The sequence below is a fragment of the Andrographis paniculata genome, unplaced genomic scaffold (assembly GCF_009805555.1).
Source record: "Andrographis paniculata isolate CXL003 unplaced genomic scaffold, ASM980555v1 Contig69END, whole genome shotgun sequence".
NCBI classification, from domain to species: Eukaryota; Viridiplantae; Streptophyta; class Magnoliopsida; order Lamiales; family Acanthaceae; genus Andrographis; species Andrographis paniculata.
This window is the reverse complement of record NW_026137605.1, coordinates 598,113-615,719: the sequence shown is the minus strand read 5'-3', so window position 1 is coordinate 615,719 and position 17,607 is coordinate 598,113. Positions and strand designations below refer to the sequence as shown.

Sequence of the window (17,607 nt, the reverse complement as noted above, 5' to 3'; positions counted from 1 at the left end):
AAGTATTTTTTCATATTGAAATATGTGATTATTGAAAATTGGAAAATTTTGATACCAATTATCTAATATATTTATTATGCAATTTTAGGAAATAACAAGTATAGCAATTTCTGTAACCCTAACATCAACACAAAATAGCATAGTTAAATAGTATGTGCAACTAAAATCAATATAAATTAGTAAAATAATATGTCTATTAACCCTGCAGCTCCAAAATTAACACAAAATAGCAAAGTCGTGTAATTCAAAATCAACACAAACTAATAAGCCTAACAAACCTCTTGTAGCTCCAAAATCAACACAAAATAGCATAACCCAACAATATGTGTAATTTAAAATCAATATATAATAAAAGGCCTAACAATCCCTGTAGCTCCAAATTCAACACAAGATAGCAGAGCCCAACAATCTATGCAATTTAAAATCAACACAGAATAACAGGTCTAACAAATCCTGTAGCTCCAAAATCAACACAAAATGACAAAGCCCAACAATCTATGCAACTTAAAATCAACACAGAATAACAGGTCTAACAAATCCTATAACTCCAAAATCAACACAAAATGACAAAGCCCAACAATCTGTGGAATTTAAAATCAATAAAAGAAAATAGCAAAATAAAAAGCCTAACAATCTCTGTAGCTCTAAAATAATACTCCCTATGTCCCACATATCATTTCCACATTGCCGTTTCTGTCAGTCCCACATTCCATGTCACTTTCATTTTTAAAAAAATATTACACACTTTAATTTTATTTTAAACTTTTTATTTATTTATTTTTTAATTTTAATTAAACTAATTAGTTATCTTAATCTTAATTTATAATTATTTATATTATAGAATAATTATTTTCACTAATACATTATTAATTATGTACTAATTACATCCCTCATAAAATATCGTATCTACAGTGTGACAGACACGGTATATGAGACGGAGAGAGTACAAAATAGCACAACCCAACAATATGTGCAATTTAAAATCAATAGAAAATAACAGACCTAACAACTCATGTAGCTTCAAAATCAACACAAAATTAACAAAAAATAACATAGCCTAACAATATATGCAACTTAGAATTAATACAAAATAGCAAAATAACATGCCTAACAATCCTAACAACCCATGTGACTCCAAAATCAACACATAATAGCAGAGCTTAACAATATGTACAACTTAAAATCAATGCAAAATAACAAGTCTAACAACTTATATAGCTTCAAAATCAACACAAAATAGTATAGTCCAACAATTTGTGCAACTTAAAATCAACACAAAATAATAGGCCTAACAACTCACGTAGCTCCCAAAATCAACACAAAGTAACATAACCCAACAATTTGTGCAACTTAAAATTAACACAAAATAACAGGCCTAACAACTCACGTAGTTCCAAAATTAATACAAAATAGCAGAGCCCAACAATTTGTGTAACTTAAAATTAACACAAAATAACATGCCTAACAACTCACGTAGCTCCAAATTTAATACAAAATAGCAAAGCTTAACAATTTGTGCAACTTAAAATCAACCCAAAATAGCAGCGCTAACCACTCATGTAGCTCCAAAATCAACACAAAATAGCAGAATCCAACAATTTATGCAAATTAAAATCAATACAAAATAGAAAAATAACATGTCTAACAACCCATGTAGCTCCAAAATCAACACACAAAAACAACAGAATCCAACAATTTGTACAACTTAAAATCAATACAAAATAACATAGCCCAACAATCTATGCAATTTAAAATTACACAAGATAGCAAAATAACCGGCCTAACAGTCCTGTAGCTACGAATCAACATAAATTGGCAAAATCCAACAATTTGTAAAACTCAAATTCAATACAAAATAACATGTCTTAACAATCCTTATACCTCCAAATCAATACAAAATAACAAAATTCAGCAATTTGTACATCTCAAAATCAATATTACAAAATAAAATAATCAACAATTTGTACAATTTAAAATTAATACAAAATAAATAAATAAATAACAGCCCTAACAATTCTTACAGCTTCAAGTAAATTAATACAAAATAATAGGTCCAACATCAATTGAATCTAAGATTAACAATATCCAATGTATCTACTCGCAAAATACTAAAAATGGATACTAGGATGGATATTAAATTCGGTCAGTGGTTCACCTGGTGGGCACTTTCGAATAGCAGTTGCGGATTCTTACGTCATAAAAAAAAAAAAATTAAAAATGGATATTATGATGGATATTAGGTTCGATCGGGGGTTTACCTACGGTGCATTTTTAGGTAACGATTGTGGATTTCCACATTATAAAAAAAAATACTAGAAATGGATACTTTTATTGTCTTTTGATATTTTTTTTATTTGAATTATAAAAAAATTTGTCTATAATATAAAAAAATATAATATATTAATTTTTTTGAAAAAATGTATTAAAATTTTTAATCAAAAGAACAAAGTCTAAAACTTACATGATAATAAACAATAGCTACGTGTCCTGTTAGCAAAGAAAATAAATCAACAACGCTATTACTTTACGAAAATTTTTTAGAAAATAAGTATAAATTAAGTTTTTAGGCATGTTTTAATATTTAATATGATATTATTATTATTATTTTTAAAAAAAAGAAAATTATTGGCATCATAAGTTTACAATACCAATTCTTAATTGCATTTGTATATTGTCTTTATAATTTTTTTTTTTTCAATATATTATTGTTTAAATGTAAGTTTATTAAATTTAAAAATTAATTATATTTAAAAAATAAAATAAAATAAAATAAACTCAATCTATCCGTTGAATTTGAAACTAATCTCAATCACACATTTATTCCACAGGCGAATTCTCTCTAGGGTTGCTTCCCCGCCGGCGCCGCCCACCGCTGGTTCCATTTCCGATGATCGTCCTCCGCCCACCGCCTCATCTCTCCACCAATAAATCAACCTATGCCGCTGAATTTCACCCCTTGTTGCACAGAAGCACAAGAAGAAGAAGAAGACGACGAATTCCAAGGTGATTATCCATCATTCGAAAAATGCCTCTTCGATGGGTACTTAATTTCGATCTGTCTGAAATACTCGATTTCTCAACTGGAATTCAAAGCAGATAATTGCATTTTATGTATGCTACTGATGATTTCAGCTCTTCCAGCGTTAGATCCGCTGGGTTCAAGCTTGTGGCCGGCGTTAATGGAGGACGAAGTAGCAGAGGTGAATTTGCGCAGTTTGTGGCGCGCGAGGCTCGATTCGATAATGAATATTGGGTAAAATTGCTACTCATTATCTATGAGACTTTATTCACATTAGTTTTGATTTGTATGCAGTGGTGATAGTGGTAGGATTTCAGTTTGTGTTTTTTTTTTTTTTTTTTTTGGATAGATGTGTTTTTTTATAATGAAGAATTGTGTTGATATAAAAAATATATTTTGGATTGAATCGTTTCATACTTCTTCGTCGGGTCTAAAGGACCTTTGTGGTTTTTGTATTAGATTAATAAATAATAATATTTTATTAATCAGTGGAAATGTAAAAGTTTCTAATATTTTTTTGTAACGATATATTTGTAATTTAGATAAAAGTTAAATGATTATTTTTACTAAAATAAGGTAGGGAAACTTTGGAATAGGACGGACGCAAAAGTAAAAATGGTAAAAATAGTATTTTAAGTTGGGACGGAGGAAGTATATTTTTATATATTTTTATTTGAATGATAATTTGAATGTAATGTTGTTTATCCTTTTCTTATATGTTCTCTGGTTTATACGATCGTTGTCATTAAGGTGTCATTATTATTCAGCATCCTAACATTAGATGTCTGCACCGTGCTGATATTTCCTGAAAGCACAAAGTAAATACTACCTCTTTATGGTTTTAAGGGTTTTATTTATTTTTTTTGGTTAATCTTTGAATATTAATTATTATATAAAAAATGTAGTACAAATTAAGAAAAAATAACAAAAATAATTTATTAGTGTCTTGTAATAAATATAAAGATATTTTTAATGTTAACTGTAATGACGCAAAAAAGTAAATGAGATCTTTAGTGCTATCTGCTTTTGAAATAAGAGTTGTGTGCTATTTATTTGTTTTTTTAAACCGGTGCTCCACATAAGTACGTCAGGTGTTTTACAAGAGTATGTGGAGTGCTCTATAAAATATATATGTGCTCCTATATAAATATATTTGGTGTTGTTTGAAATTTGAATTGGTGCTATATGAAATAATCAGCACGGTGCTGAATTTTTTGGATCCGCACCGAAACATCCGTCGTATATATTTGATATGTGGTGGTTGCGTCGGCTGGTTTTTGGCAGGCGGCGGCAAGGCTGAGGGCTGAGAGTTATTTCGAGGGCCGGAAAACTGACCGGTGAGCATGTGTGCACTGAGTATATATCTATATGGTTATTACAGAATTTCGATGTCTCTTACATTCGCTGCAGATACATCGGAAACTACAAACAGATGTTTGCGGAGCAGGTATATAGGAGAACTAAAGAACACCACCAGATCAGCTTCTTTTGTGTCTCAATAGCTGCTGCATTGATTAATTAAACCATATATATATATATATCTTTTGTTTGTCAGGAGTTCAATCAAATGAAAAGAAGACGTGTTTGGCCGCTGGGACAGCCTTGCAAATGCATTGTAATGGTAACTTAACGATCCAAGCGACACATCACTACAAAGAAAATAACATTTTTGTAACGAAAATTTTTCGTTTCTAAATCCATTCTTTCCATTGTGAACTTAAAGGGACGAAATTTTACAAATATGTTATTTTTTTTTTTGTATAGGTTTAGCCACATTGTCCATATAATCCCTTCTCTTGACAATTCATCATTGTATTAACTTAAAAAAGGAACTATCAGGTACAGGAGGATGGCACCACATCTTCAGACTGTGTCGTGGTTGGAACGCTGGACTTGAGCCTCGGATACTTATCCTACGGAGAGATATCCCCACAGGTACACATATATATATATATATATATGTAAATTGTACTCTTTCCGTCCTTCTCTAAAGGTTAGTAATTGTACTTAATATTAAAAATATTTTTATATTTGTATAATTTTTTTTTTTTACAAATGTCATTTCTATTAATATTATAAGACACTAATAGAAGTAGTCATTTTTCCTTCATTTGTACTACACTTTGATATAGTATAATATTCCTTTGAATAATATTCCTTTCCTTCATTTGTACTATTTCATTTGTACTATTTCATTTGTACTACGTTTTCATATATTGCTTAAAATTCCTTTGTTAAATACACTATTTCCATCCAAAATTGATGTCGGTTGTGAACACTCGCCTAATGTAACATGTACTAGATAGTCTTATTTGAATAAAATAAATATAGAAATAATTGAATTAGCCTTCATTTCATATTTTTTTTCTGGATACGAGCCGTGACTTAATTTTTACAAAAACTATGAAACGAAAGGTTGATCAGCTATAAATACTTGTATAATTAGGCACGGCCAACATCGTTTTGGGTGAAAAGAGTGTTTCAGTCATACTTTAATTTAACACTATACGAAGACTTCACTTAATAAATAAAATATGAGAGGTATTATGTAATTTGCCCTTTTTTATTATATATCGACAAACATAATTTGGCAACTCATATGAGAATTCTTGCCTTTTTAACAGGAAAATATTACTGTCATCAATGGAGGGGCATCCATGATACGATACGCCTACATTTCAAACCTGTGCGTCGCCACTTCAGCGCGTCGCCGTGGAATTGCCTGCAGCCTGCTGCGCTTCGCCATTTTGTCGGCTCAAGAAGATGGTACAACACACAAATATACTCACATCATGAAAATGTGTATATATATTGAAATTACATCCACAAGTTTTAATTAACCGAACTTTCCATACAAATGAAAACATCAATATATGTATGTAGGTGCAGAGAAGGTGTTTGTTCACGTGTCCAGAGAGAACAAGGCTGCACAAGTCCTCTATCAGAACCAGGGATTCCAAGAAGTCTCGATCATATTATTTTTATTTTTTATTTTTTTTCATTTATGTCGTACACCAATGATTTAATCCTGCGGATTAAATGATTAATGGTGATGGTTGGTTGCAGGTTGTTGTCGATGCAAGCTCTCATCTTCGACTACACGCTGATGATCAAACTGTAAGTTTGCTATGCCTCGATCCTTCGACATGTTCACTTGCCGATTCTTGATGTTATGATAGGAATAGGGCATTAGTTTTGTAATTATATATGTAATATGTCACACAATAGTTGTTCCGATATGTACAACTTTGCCGTAAAATCTGATTAAGTTTGAAGATTTCTTTTTGACGGGTTCGGAAAATTTTGATTTAAGTTTGATATTAAAGTAACGTGTGAGTTCAAAAAGTAGGAATTTAAGGTTTGGGTGTAAATAAACACACCCTTAATTTGTTGAGATCATTTTTTTTTCATGATTTTGAAATGTATGTGGATGTTTTGGTTTATTCTTTTACATTTTACCTGAATATACCGAGAAAGATATACAATCTAGAACCTATCTTAATTACCTAAATAAAAAATTTATTTCATTTATATTCAAAATATTAGATGAATATTTATTTATATAACATCAAATAATCGTGTCAATTTCAAACTTTTAATACTTCCCCCTCTCCCCGTTTCTTAATAACGTATCCATTTGCTTTTTTCGTTATTATATTTAATATTATATTTTTACATTTATATTATATAACATTAATAGAAGTATTTTTGTTTATTTATTTATTTTTTTTGTACTACATGGAAATATAATATTAATATTTGCCTTGTCCAATGTAGTTGGCAGATGATTAAGGGAAAAAAAAAATGTTACTAAAAAGTAGTTGATGGCATCATTATATGTTTAAAAAACAAAAAAAGAAAAAAAGAAAAACACCATGTATTATACCTGTAGTGTGACATGCGAAAGAGGAATTTCAAATTTAAAAACAAAGAAGAAACGAATATAGCTGCACTAATATTAATAGTAGATGTCCGTACATATTTTTCTTTTAAAATACTGCATATTTATTCTCTTTAAATTCTAAATTAATTTTTGGTTACTTTAAGTACGACATATTGTGCATCTTACGTGCCATACACGTGAGGAATGCCACGTCATTATTATGATTATTCCTATTAAGAGAATGACACCGAATTGATTTCTCAAATTATCTCTCCGTTTCGAAACTATAGTCATGGTTGTGTTGGATACGAGATTTAAAAAATATTGATATTACAGTTACAGTGGGTAAAAAGTATAAGTAAAAGATATTTTTGCCCTTACGAATGTATTAGTGTAAAAAGTAATGACAATTGTATAATAATAATAATGAAAGAGTAAGGATAGTTATATTATAAAATATCAATTCACCTTAATTTGCATGCAAAAGTCAAACAAATAATTTACTCACAAAAAAAAGTATATATCAAATTAACTCAAAATAGTCAAAAGTCTAGAAAACCCAACCAAACACATCCTCAAATAAAGAATTATTTATTTATTTTGAAAAAAAAAAAAAAAACTAGTTCTCCAAAAACGAAAATAGTAATAAAAAGAGGGACCTGAACTCATTTCCCCACACAACTCCCTCCCTCATCCATTCCAATTCGATCACTCCAACAATGGCGGACACCTCCGGAGCTCCGGCGGCGGCGCACCACCACCAATCGAATATTCCGACGTACATGTCCTTATCCACCGTCAACATCTCAAATTTCGTCGCCTTCAAGCTCACCGGCCGGCGAGCTTCGAGCAACTACCTAATATGGAGGATGCAAATAATTACCCTCTTCGAGAGCCACGACCTCTTGGGTTTCATCGACGGCCGAGTCGCCGCGCCTTCCAATCCCGTCACGCCGGAAGACCAGGATTACGACACGTGGCGGACCGACAAGATCGCCCGCGGCTGGATCATCGGCGCCGTCGGTGATCCCGAGCTGCACTTTGTATTCTTCGCCGGCTGCCCGACTGCCCGGCACGTGTGGATCAAGCTCGGGGAGCTGTTCTATGATCCGATGGATACTATTCGCAGTTCCGGCGCCACCGGTGCCGCCGCCCCGGCGGATATTGAGCCTCCACCGGACAACCTACCGCAGCCGTTGCCAGGCACTTCGAAAAATCTTATATTTATACTATTCATTAAAAAATAATAATCTCTTCGATTCAATTTAAATTATCTTTATTACTATTTTTATTCGTTGAATATCATAAAAGAAATTGTACACTAATACTTATGAATGTTTTAATTATCTATCAATTTTTCTATTTTAATTCTGTCTTAAAACACAATATTCATTTATTTTTTTAGTAACACTAATATCTACCTACTATTAAAATTACTTTTAAAATTTACATTATATTACAAATATACCACTACTATAAATTTTTACATTTATTTTGTTTTTACTACATTCCAATATAATATTATTATTTTTAAACTTCGTAAAAAAAATAAATAGATAGATAGATATGAGACGAAAGAAATATCATAATACTTTTAAATACTTTTCACTGACCAATAAAATAATATATCGGAGTGTAACATGGGAGTAGTAAATTTTATTCGACATTTATTGTTTAATGACCATTATCCTCTGAAAATTCATATGATTTCTCATACCATGTTAAATGATAAATTAAAATATTAATACTATTTTTACATAATATTTTGAATTTTTTAAACTATTTATTAAACAGAATGTTCTTAAAAAAAATATTACGTCCAATATATATATTTTTTCAAGTAATATTACATTAAATTACATACTTTTACATTTTAATTATTTATAAAAAAAATTTAAAACTCTACTTTTAATTTGAAATAAAATATTTAATTTAAAATTTTATTTGAATAATATTTTTATATAATATTTATTACGGCAGAACAAGTGAATATTCCAAAGGATTTCTTCAACGTACAAATGCCTCTCCTCCGAGCTGCGCTCCGCGGCGATTGGCCGGCGGCGCAGCGAATTCTCGAACACGACCCGACGGCGGCATTGACGTGGCTCGACAACAACGGCATACTCACTGCTATAGAGGCGGCGGTCGGGACCGGAAAAGATATTAATTTTGTCAAAAAATTGTTAGAATGGATTCCGGACAACTGCGTGGCCATAAAAAACGACAAAGGCTCGACCGGACTGCACATTGCCGCCTCCGTCGGCAACCGAGAAGCCGCCGCAGTCTTAGTCGAAAGAATGCCGGCCTTGTGCTACATTCCCGACAAATTTGGCGACTTTCCGGTCCAAAACGCCGCCGAGTACGCTCATAAGAATGTGCTTGGATACTTGCTCAGCATCACCAAGGGCGACGCGCCTGAGTCGGACGGTGAAAACCCTTACGCTGGCATGGCTGGATTGCGGCTTCTTTTGCACACGATCGACGCCGAATTTTTTGGTGAGTTTTTTATCGTCAGTTAAATTTATGCATAATTTAATTATTTAAAGAAAAAGTTATCCATGAATTCATAGTTATATTTTACTACACAGTCCACCTCTGATGGTTATATTTATATTTTATGTTATTGTATTAATATTGAAAATATTCTTATATTGCTCTTTTCACTTGATTTTTACTGCGTTTTAATATAATAATTAATATTAACTTAAAAATAACTGTGGTTCTTAAAGTCGGACTGGGATGAAGTATTATTTTTATTTTATATAACAATAACAAATTTTGCCATTATCTTTTTTTTTTTACTTATTTTATTATATTTTTGTACTTATTCCATTATTATTTTTGATTAATTCATTGACAAAATTTTTAAAATACTTTATTTTACTTTTTATCTATATAATTTTTATATTAAAATAATGTATTTTTTTTAGTTTTTCGGTGCCTAATTAAAATTGCATAATTATCCCAAATCGAATAAATCTATTGTAATTATTGTTTGAAATATTAATTAGTTATACGTAAATTAAATTCATGAATAATATTTTAAATCATATATATATATATATAATGACAACATATCATTGTCGTTGAAACTTAACATATGTTATATATATATATATCATTATTAATATGTATAGTCTGTGTGTTGTCTATAGTCTGTTATCCTATTATATGCTGAAAGTACTAATGACATGTGTGAACTATTGTCATATATATATATATATATATTTTTGGATGACGAATTATTGTCATATATTGTCGGATAAATATATTGTGTTTATATTATATTACAATAAAGTGTGTGATGTCTATTTATTTGTTATATATTGTCCGATCATATTTAAAATGCTTATATATTTTTATAGTGAATATATTGATTCAACATATACACTAATGTGCAGATGTTGGTATGTATTTGGTGGAGAAATACCCGTATTTGGTGGGGATTAAATATCCAGATGGTTATTCAGCTTTAGTTAAACTGATTGGGAAATCTGTGTTTTCCAACAAAAGAAATTTCAGCTTCTGGGAACGTTTCATTTCATCTCGTATGCTCCCTCCATACCTACCTACATAATTCAATACAATTATTTGTCATTTTCATTTTCCCAAAATTTCGTATCAAATACTTGCTCCGTCTCATAAGTGAATATCCATTTGTTTTTTGCACGTACTTTTAGAAATATTAGTATTATATTAAAATATAGTAGGAATAAAGTAGAAATGACTTAAATAATTTTATTAGTACGTGTAATATAAAGGTAATGACATTTGTGTAATATATTGTAAGTTGTAAGTGTATTTGTAATGTTAGATAAATAATACATTTACTGAAAAAAATAGATACTTTGTTAGGAGACAGACTAAAATGAAAAAATAGATACTTTATAACGGGACGAAGGGAGTACATAATTTTCATTTAATATATTACAAAACAAACTATTCATTCATGATATTTCATCGAATAGTTATTTATATTACATCAGACACTATTTGGATTCAATTTCCACTGTACCAAACCCCAAAAGTTAAATTTTGAAAGAATGGGATAAAATATAAATTTTTACTCTTGTATATGACATTTATCGTAAATTAGATTTTTTTTTTAAGAAAAACTTGTACACTCTTCGTCAGCGAAACTTATGCATGTTTGATCGGACACGGAGTTTAAGAAATTGTCATGTGCTAGTCCATGTCAACACAAGTGACAGTGACAAAGGATATTTTTAATGACTATGAATTAGATAGAAACTAAAAATACATTTATCTCAAGAATATATATATATATAGATTTGAATTTTTGATTCTTGGCTTTTTTTTTTAACAATGTAAAGGGATACCTGTGGCAACTAAATTGAGATCTCATTCGACATTGATTTCAGACATTAGTAGTCACCATGACATTGAGAGCATTGATCATCTTCACCATACCAACAAACCACAAGGTAATATTTCATTTCATTTCATTTCATTTCGATTCTATTATCGGAAATAAAGTACACCTGATATAAACAACGAGTTCTTAAACCAATCCTATTTTGTAAGCGGCGGAGCGTTCTTGGATCTCCATGCCCTTTTTTTTTTTCCTACTCCAACCCACCTTAAATTCATGAATGTTTATGTATCCAACTTGTCGATAATAATCATCACTGTATTAATTGAAAACTTGAAGTTGGGTTTTAGTCAAGATTTTTTTTTTTTTAAAAAAAAAAAGAAGAAGAAGAAGAAGAAGAAAGACGGCTTTTAATATTGTCATCAAATTGCTACATGTGATTTTTAATTGTCGCATAATTTAAATTTGCAACAAATTTTTGTGCTACTCAATTAGGTTGGTTACAAGAATTGTCGATTTTTTAAAGCTACTTACTTAATTGGAAGATAATTAAGAACATGTTCTAGATCGAAAAATTTTGTTTTAATTTGAATCTGATATTTTCTTTCACTTATTTGTACATTGAGATATATGTTTTGGAAGTATTTTAGATTTTAGTTTAGTTTAAATATAGTAAAACATTGATTAGAATGATGTGATATAAATAACCATGTTGAATGTGATGTTTTGAGCATACAATTTGATTTAATATTTTAAATTTATATTTTTTTAAAAAAAAGAAATATTACATTAATAATGCAAAAAATATTTTGGCAACATAAACATATTATAGCTTTGGAGTTTCTTTGGTTGAATTTTTTTTTTTTTTTTTTTTTTTTGAGTGTCTTTGGTTGATATAATAATTTGAAATTTGATAAGTGAAATAACAAACTCTAATACTAATTCATTTTATTTTTCCATGCAGTGCTTCAAAGTTCTCATGCCATGCTTTGGAAGTTATTGGAATATTTAGGTAAACTTTTTAGCTATATTAGTCTACTACATATTTTTTAAAGTTTTGTCACTATTATCATCAATAATTTTTCCCAAAAAAAAAATGTAACATTAAATATTTTTTATTTTTACAAAATTATACCTATAAAACACTCAATTTTAATTTTCCTATTTCCAAAAATTTTCAAAATTTTATTTAAAAAGTTTTTTTTTGCTCTTCAATACACAATGTCTTTCGCACAAAAATGACTTTTATAGAACAGTAGTGAAAAGTCTCTTACAACACAACTAAAATTGCACTTCGTCTAGTAACTTTAGCTTAAATAGACAATTTTTTTTTTTTTTCTTACATATATCGATTTAATGAATTCGTACCTCACATAGAGATCGTAAAAAAAAAAAATCCCTCGCCAACGAGAACAAGCTCTAAACCTCTTAAATTGTACTGTGTAGTAAGTTTAACTTAAGGGATTTTTTTATTTTTTCTCACATATATCGATTTCATATATTAGTACCTCGTATCAAGGTCGTCAAGAAAAAGTTCCTCGCCAACGAGAAAGCTCTAAACCTCTTAAATTGTACTTTGTGCAGTAAGTTTAACTTAAAGAGATTTTTTTTTTTTTCTCACATATATCAATTTCATGAATTAGTACCTCATATAAAGATTGTAAAAAAAAAGTCCCTCGCGAACGAGTAGGTTCTAAACCTCTTAAATTGTACTTTATGCAGTAAGTTTAACTTAAATATTTTTTTTTCTCACATATATAAATTTTATGAATTAGTACCTCATATAAAGACCGTAAAAAAAAAGTCCCTCGCCAACGAGCAAGCTCTCGACCTCTTCAAGTTGATGTGCACAAAACTCAAGACTATTGGCAATTTTGCTGAATCCCGGTATATCTATGAAGAAGGCGTGCTTCACGCCGCGGCATTAGGGGTTAAAGAGGCTGTGGAAATGATTATCGACATATTTCCTCTAGCTATTCATGCCATTAGACTTCCTTCGAGGCAGTCAATATTCCACGAGGCTGTTGAAAATCGATGCGAGGATGTTTTTAATCTCATTTATCAAATGAGCGATCACAAATATTTATTTTCGAATGCCATAGATGTCGAGGAGAATAACCTCTTGCATTTGGCCGGAAAACTTGCTCCGGCAGCAAAGCTTAATGAAATCTCCGGCGCCGCCCTACAGATGCAACAAGAACTTCAATGGTTCAAAGTACGTACCCTAAACCCTAATTTCTTTATTCTTCCGGCATTTATTTATTTAATTTTAAACTATTTTTTTACATACTAAAAAAGATAACATATTTGTAACAAAAATTTTATTCCTAAAGTTCACGTAGCTAACGTAATTTATTTCTAATTTTGTCTCTAATGTCATTAGTAACGGAAAAAGTTGATTTAAAGACGAAAAAAATCCGTTATAAAAATATTACTTTGTAGTGACATATCTATAAAAGTTTTGGCACTGTTATTTTTTTTATAGGTATATAAATTATTAGATAATAATTTTTTCTTACAAATATAAATTAAATATTTAATTTAAAATACCAATTATGCCTGTGATCTTCATGGCCTTATATTTTATCATTAAAATTCCATATTTATGGATAATTTAATGGATTGAGGATAATATTTACCTCATATTCTATAGGTGGTGTTTTTATTGTGTTTTGAATTTGGTGTTTTCTCTTTAATATTAATTATTAAAAATTGCAAAAGTATTTTGAAAAGGTGTGATATTGTTTGAATTAATTAATTTTAAATATTTTATCAGGGGAGATTATCTATTTTTATTGAAAGGTGCAAGTGAATATTTTTATTGGTAATAATATGCAAGATAAAAAATCAAATTAAATCATAATATATAGAGAAACTTTATAATTTCTTTATTATATACTAATGATTAAACTCAAATGGTTTCTCAGGTGAGATTTCAAAAAAATAAAAGAAAATAAAGTTACAAGACCAAAAATATATACATTGAAATTAAATTGAAAGTGATAATCGAATATATATATATATATATATATTCATGATCAAAATTTCATCAATATAAATACATAAGTTTCTTGCTTGTTTTTTAATAATAAAAGTTTTAATCAAAATAACTATGTAATGTAATATAAATAAAATGTAAAATTAATTTTTAATAGTATAATATAAAAACTAAGTATTTATTTTACCGTTTTCTAAGAAAGAAACATGTAACAAATAATTAAAAATTCTAAAAAAATCTTTGACAGGAGGTCGAAAACTTTGTTCATCCTTCGGCCCGAGAGAGCGAAAACGTCGCCGGGAAAACACCGCAAACGGTGTTCTCCGAAGAGCATAAGATCTTGAAAGAACAAGGGGAACGATGGATGAAAGACACGGCGAATTCGTGCACGATCGCCGCCGCGCTAATCGCCACCGTGATGTTCTCCGGGGCGATCACCGTCCCTGGGGGCAACCTCGGGAGTGGATTCCCGATCTTCTCCAACGACCCGGTCTTCATTATATTTGCGATTGCCGACGCCGTCTCGCTCTTCTCCTCCGTAACCTCTCTTCTGATGTTCTTGTCGATCTTGACGTCGCGCTACGCGGAGGACGATTTCTTGATCATCCTCCCGAAGCGACTGATTTATGGGCTCGGATCACTGTTTTTGTCGATTACCTCGATGATGGTCGCGTTTAGCGTAACTTTGTATTTGGTGTTCGGGAGGAAGAGCGATTGGGTTCTTGTGACCGTGTTGGCTATGGCGCTGCTTCCGATCACTTCGTTTGTTCGGCTCCAGTTTCCGCTGCTCGTCGACTTGGTTAGGGTTACGTACGGCCCGGGGATCTTCGGGAAGAAGAGTTCCCGGCCGTTCTATTGATCGGGTTGCGGAGAAATGGATTTGATCAACACGACCGTGTTTGATCACTTTGAGTGTGATTCTTTTGAGCGATTCGGAAGATTGAATTTTTTATTTAACTGATAGGTTTGCCTATCGGATTCTGTCCCAAAAATAAATTATATCCCTCTATCTCCACACATATAATATATATATATACATACATTAGTGTGTGTATACATACTATGTGTGTGGGGATAAGGGATAGGATCCACACGGGTGTGTTTGACATTTTGTTATAATTATTCTTCTAAGGATAAATTGATTTTTTTAGTTCCGTAACTGGATTATTTTATTATTTTAGTTTCGTAATTAAAGCATGTTGCAAACTAGTCTTGTGAAAAAATTTTGTAATTTTAGTCTTCCAGTGCCTAAGGACACGAGTCCGGCTGGTCAGCAACACCAAGAGGACACATGAATTTTCAATTTTTTTTGAAATTCTTTAATATCTTTATTTAAAAAAGCAATAAATAAATTAAAATTTTTCCAAAAAAAGCTCATGGGTCCGTCGAGTGTCGTTGATCTAACGGACACGTGTCCTCCGCCGAGTTACGTGAGTGCCACATGGACATCTCCGGAGCGAATGACGCGAAAAATTTTCAAGTATACCCTTCTTTTCCTTTAATATGTATATAGAAAGGGACCTTAAAAATACAAAGTGATAATATAAGGAAAGAATTTCTTCAATACAATAGATTTTTTATACAAGTAATGAGATTGGGCCTATGAAGCCCACAAAAAATAAAATATTAACTATATATATTAATTAAAGAGTATTTAGAAAGAGTTTGACTGAATTATGGGTTGATTCTAACAGATGGGCCCTCATGTGGGCCTACATTAATCAGTGGGCCTACACTATAAAGCTGTCTGATATTTTGACAGCACTGTGGATATTCAATTATTTGATCCAAATAAAATTGTGGTTCTCATTTAATTAGATATAAAGCAATATTTGTATTGTATTTAAAAGAGGGATTATAGTTTTATTTTGATATAATTTTAATATTTGTTTGATTTCATAAATTATATTTATAAATTTTAAAATATATATATATTTGTAAAAAGAAAAAAATTGCAAAGATTTTAAGACATTCTAAAATAAAAATAATAGTAGAAGATTTGAAATATATATTGTATAATTTAAAATTAGACAAATACAATGATGCTATACTCCATCCATATAATTACACCACTTCATTGTTTAAATAAAATTATGAAACTTTAGAGACTTTCGGTGAATTTTAAAAATAAAATAATAATAATAATAATAATAATAATAATAATAATAATAATAATAATAATAATAATTGAATATTTGATGACCTATTTTTAATATTGAAAATGGATGGTATTATCAATTTTTTATCCATTTAGATACAAGTTTTGGAAATTTTAGAATTTTGAAAAATTAAAATAAAAAAATGTGTATTTAATGTAATATTTTTGTGTGTTTTTGTTAATTTTTGTGTATTATTATTAATTTGTATTGTTCCGCATATACTTCATCAGTCCGTTCTAAGGATCACATTTATCTTTTGTGTTAACATTAAAAATATTTTTATATTTGTATAAATTTTTTTTGTACAAATTTCCTTGTATTAGTATTATAAGACACCAATGAAAGTATTTTTGCAATTTTTTTTAGTTTGTACTACATTTTGATATATTAATAAATATTCAAATATCAAAACACGTAAAAGGTAAATGAGACTTTTAGAGCCGAACGGATGTAGTATATTATATATTAGTCGGATGTAGAATGACAGTCTCACCTAAAAGTTCGAACTGTTATGGAAACACAACCATTAATTATTTATTCGGAAACGAGAGTCACCAACATATCAACATATTTAAAGCACTGAGATTTTATTCTTTCAACAAAAATTTTCAACATATTTTTTATGAAAAAAATATTAATATATTACACACACTTTATTCTTATATTATCTACAAAATTCCTCGTACCTCATATAAAAAATATCAAAACATAAAACAAACATACCCTAAGTGAAACGTTCATTTATTTTTATATAAAACCCGGCATTCAATAATGATTTATTTAAAAGATAAAAATTCAAATAATAATAATAATTAATTTTAATTTAATTTTTGCTTTTTTGTTTAGTTCAAATATATTTTTTTGTTAAAACAATATTACTCCCTCAATCTCAATACAATAGTTTTGTTTATCATTGTTGTCCGTCCAAAACAATAGTATCATTTCCATAAATACACATTTCACTATAAAATTATTTTTACTTTTTCATTATTATTACATAAATATCACTATTTTTACACTAATACATTCCCAAGAAAAAAGAATAAAATAAAATAAAAAATTATTCATATCTTTTATCAATTAATAATATAATATCAATATTACTTAAATCCAATAGTTAACTCAAAATAAAACTATAATTTTAGAAGAAAAAAAGTACTATTTATGTTATTTATGTATAGAATGTTACAATGATTATATAGTAAAAATAAAATA

The 17,607-nt window shown here is 29.6% G+C and overlaps 2 protein-coding genes across 6 annotated transcripts; both read left to right on the top strand.

Moving 5' to 3' along the window:
• The first annotated feature begins 2,798 nt into the window (after window positions 1–2,798).
• On the top strand, window positions 2,799–6,305 carry LOC127263366 (uncharacterized). 4 transcript variants are annotated; one of them, XM_051292352.1, is made up of 9 exons: window positions 2,799–3,003; window positions 3,142–3,253; window positions 4,304–4,356; window positions 4,430–4,466; window positions 4,575–4,640; window positions 4,859–4,954; window positions 5,644–5,785; window positions 5,903–5,982; window positions 6,086–6,305. In XM_051292352.1, the coding sequence occupies exons 1-9, from the start codon at window positions 2,888–2,890 to the stop codon at window positions 6,185–6,187; spliced, it is 804 nt and encodes a 267-aa protein (XP_051148309.1). In that variant the 5' UTR covers window positions 2,799–2,887; the 3' UTR covers window positions 6,188–6,305. The 4 variants fall into 4 exon arrangements, with proteins under 4 accessions (XP_051148309.1, XP_051148307.1, XP_051148311.1 ...); XM_051292350.1 differs by having other exon boundaries at window positions 3,133–3,253; XM_051292354.1 differs by having other exon boundaries at window positions 2,804–3,040.
• Window positions 6,306–8,891: 2,586 nt separating this feature from the next.
• On the top strand, window positions 8,892–15,324 carry LOC127263893 (protein ACCELERATED CELL DEATH 6-like). 2 transcript variants are annotated; one of them, XM_051293181.1, is made up of 6 exons: window positions 8,892–9,398; window positions 10,304–10,450; window positions 11,285–11,347; window positions 12,200–12,247; window positions 13,011–13,450; window positions 14,481–15,324. In XM_051293181.1, the coding sequence occupies exons 1-6, from the start codon at window positions 8,921–8,923 to the stop codon at window positions 15,090–15,092; spliced, it is 1,788 nt and encodes a 595-aa protein (XP_051149138.1). In that variant the 5' UTR covers window positions 8,892–8,920; the 3' UTR covers window positions 15,093–15,324. The 2 variants fall into 2 exon arrangements, with proteins under 2 accessions (XP_051149138.1, XP_051149137.1); XM_051293180.1 differs by having other exon boundaries at window positions 11,237–11,347.
• Window positions 15,325–17,607: the final 2,283 nt, after the last annotated feature.

Bases quoted from the DNA above. Each gene is read 5' to 3' on its own strand.
- LOC127263366 (XM_051292350.1), top strand. From the start codon at position 2,888: ATGATCGTCCTCCGCCCACCGCCTCATCTCTCCACCAATAAATCAACC. The intron at 4,357-4,429 runs GTGAGCATGTGT...CATTCGCTGCAG, and splicing joins GAGGGCCGGAAAACTGACCG to ATACATCGGAAACTACAAAC. The intron at 4,467-4,574 runs GTATATAGGAGA...TTTGTTTGTCAG, and splicing joins AACAGATGTTTGCGGAGCAG to GAGTTCAATCAAATGAAAAG.
- LOC127263893 (XM_051293180.1), top strand. From the start codon at position 8,921: ATGCCTCTCCTCCGAGCTGCGCTCCGCGGCGATTGGCCGGCGGCGCAG. The intron at 10,451-11,236 runs GTATGCTCCCTC...AACAATGTAAAG, and splicing joins GGAACGTTTCATTTCATCTC to GGATACCTGTGGCAACTAAA. The intron at 12,248-13,010 runs GTAAACTTTTTA...TTTATGAATTAG, and splicing joins GAAGTTATTGGAATATTTAG to TACCTCATATAAAGACCGTA.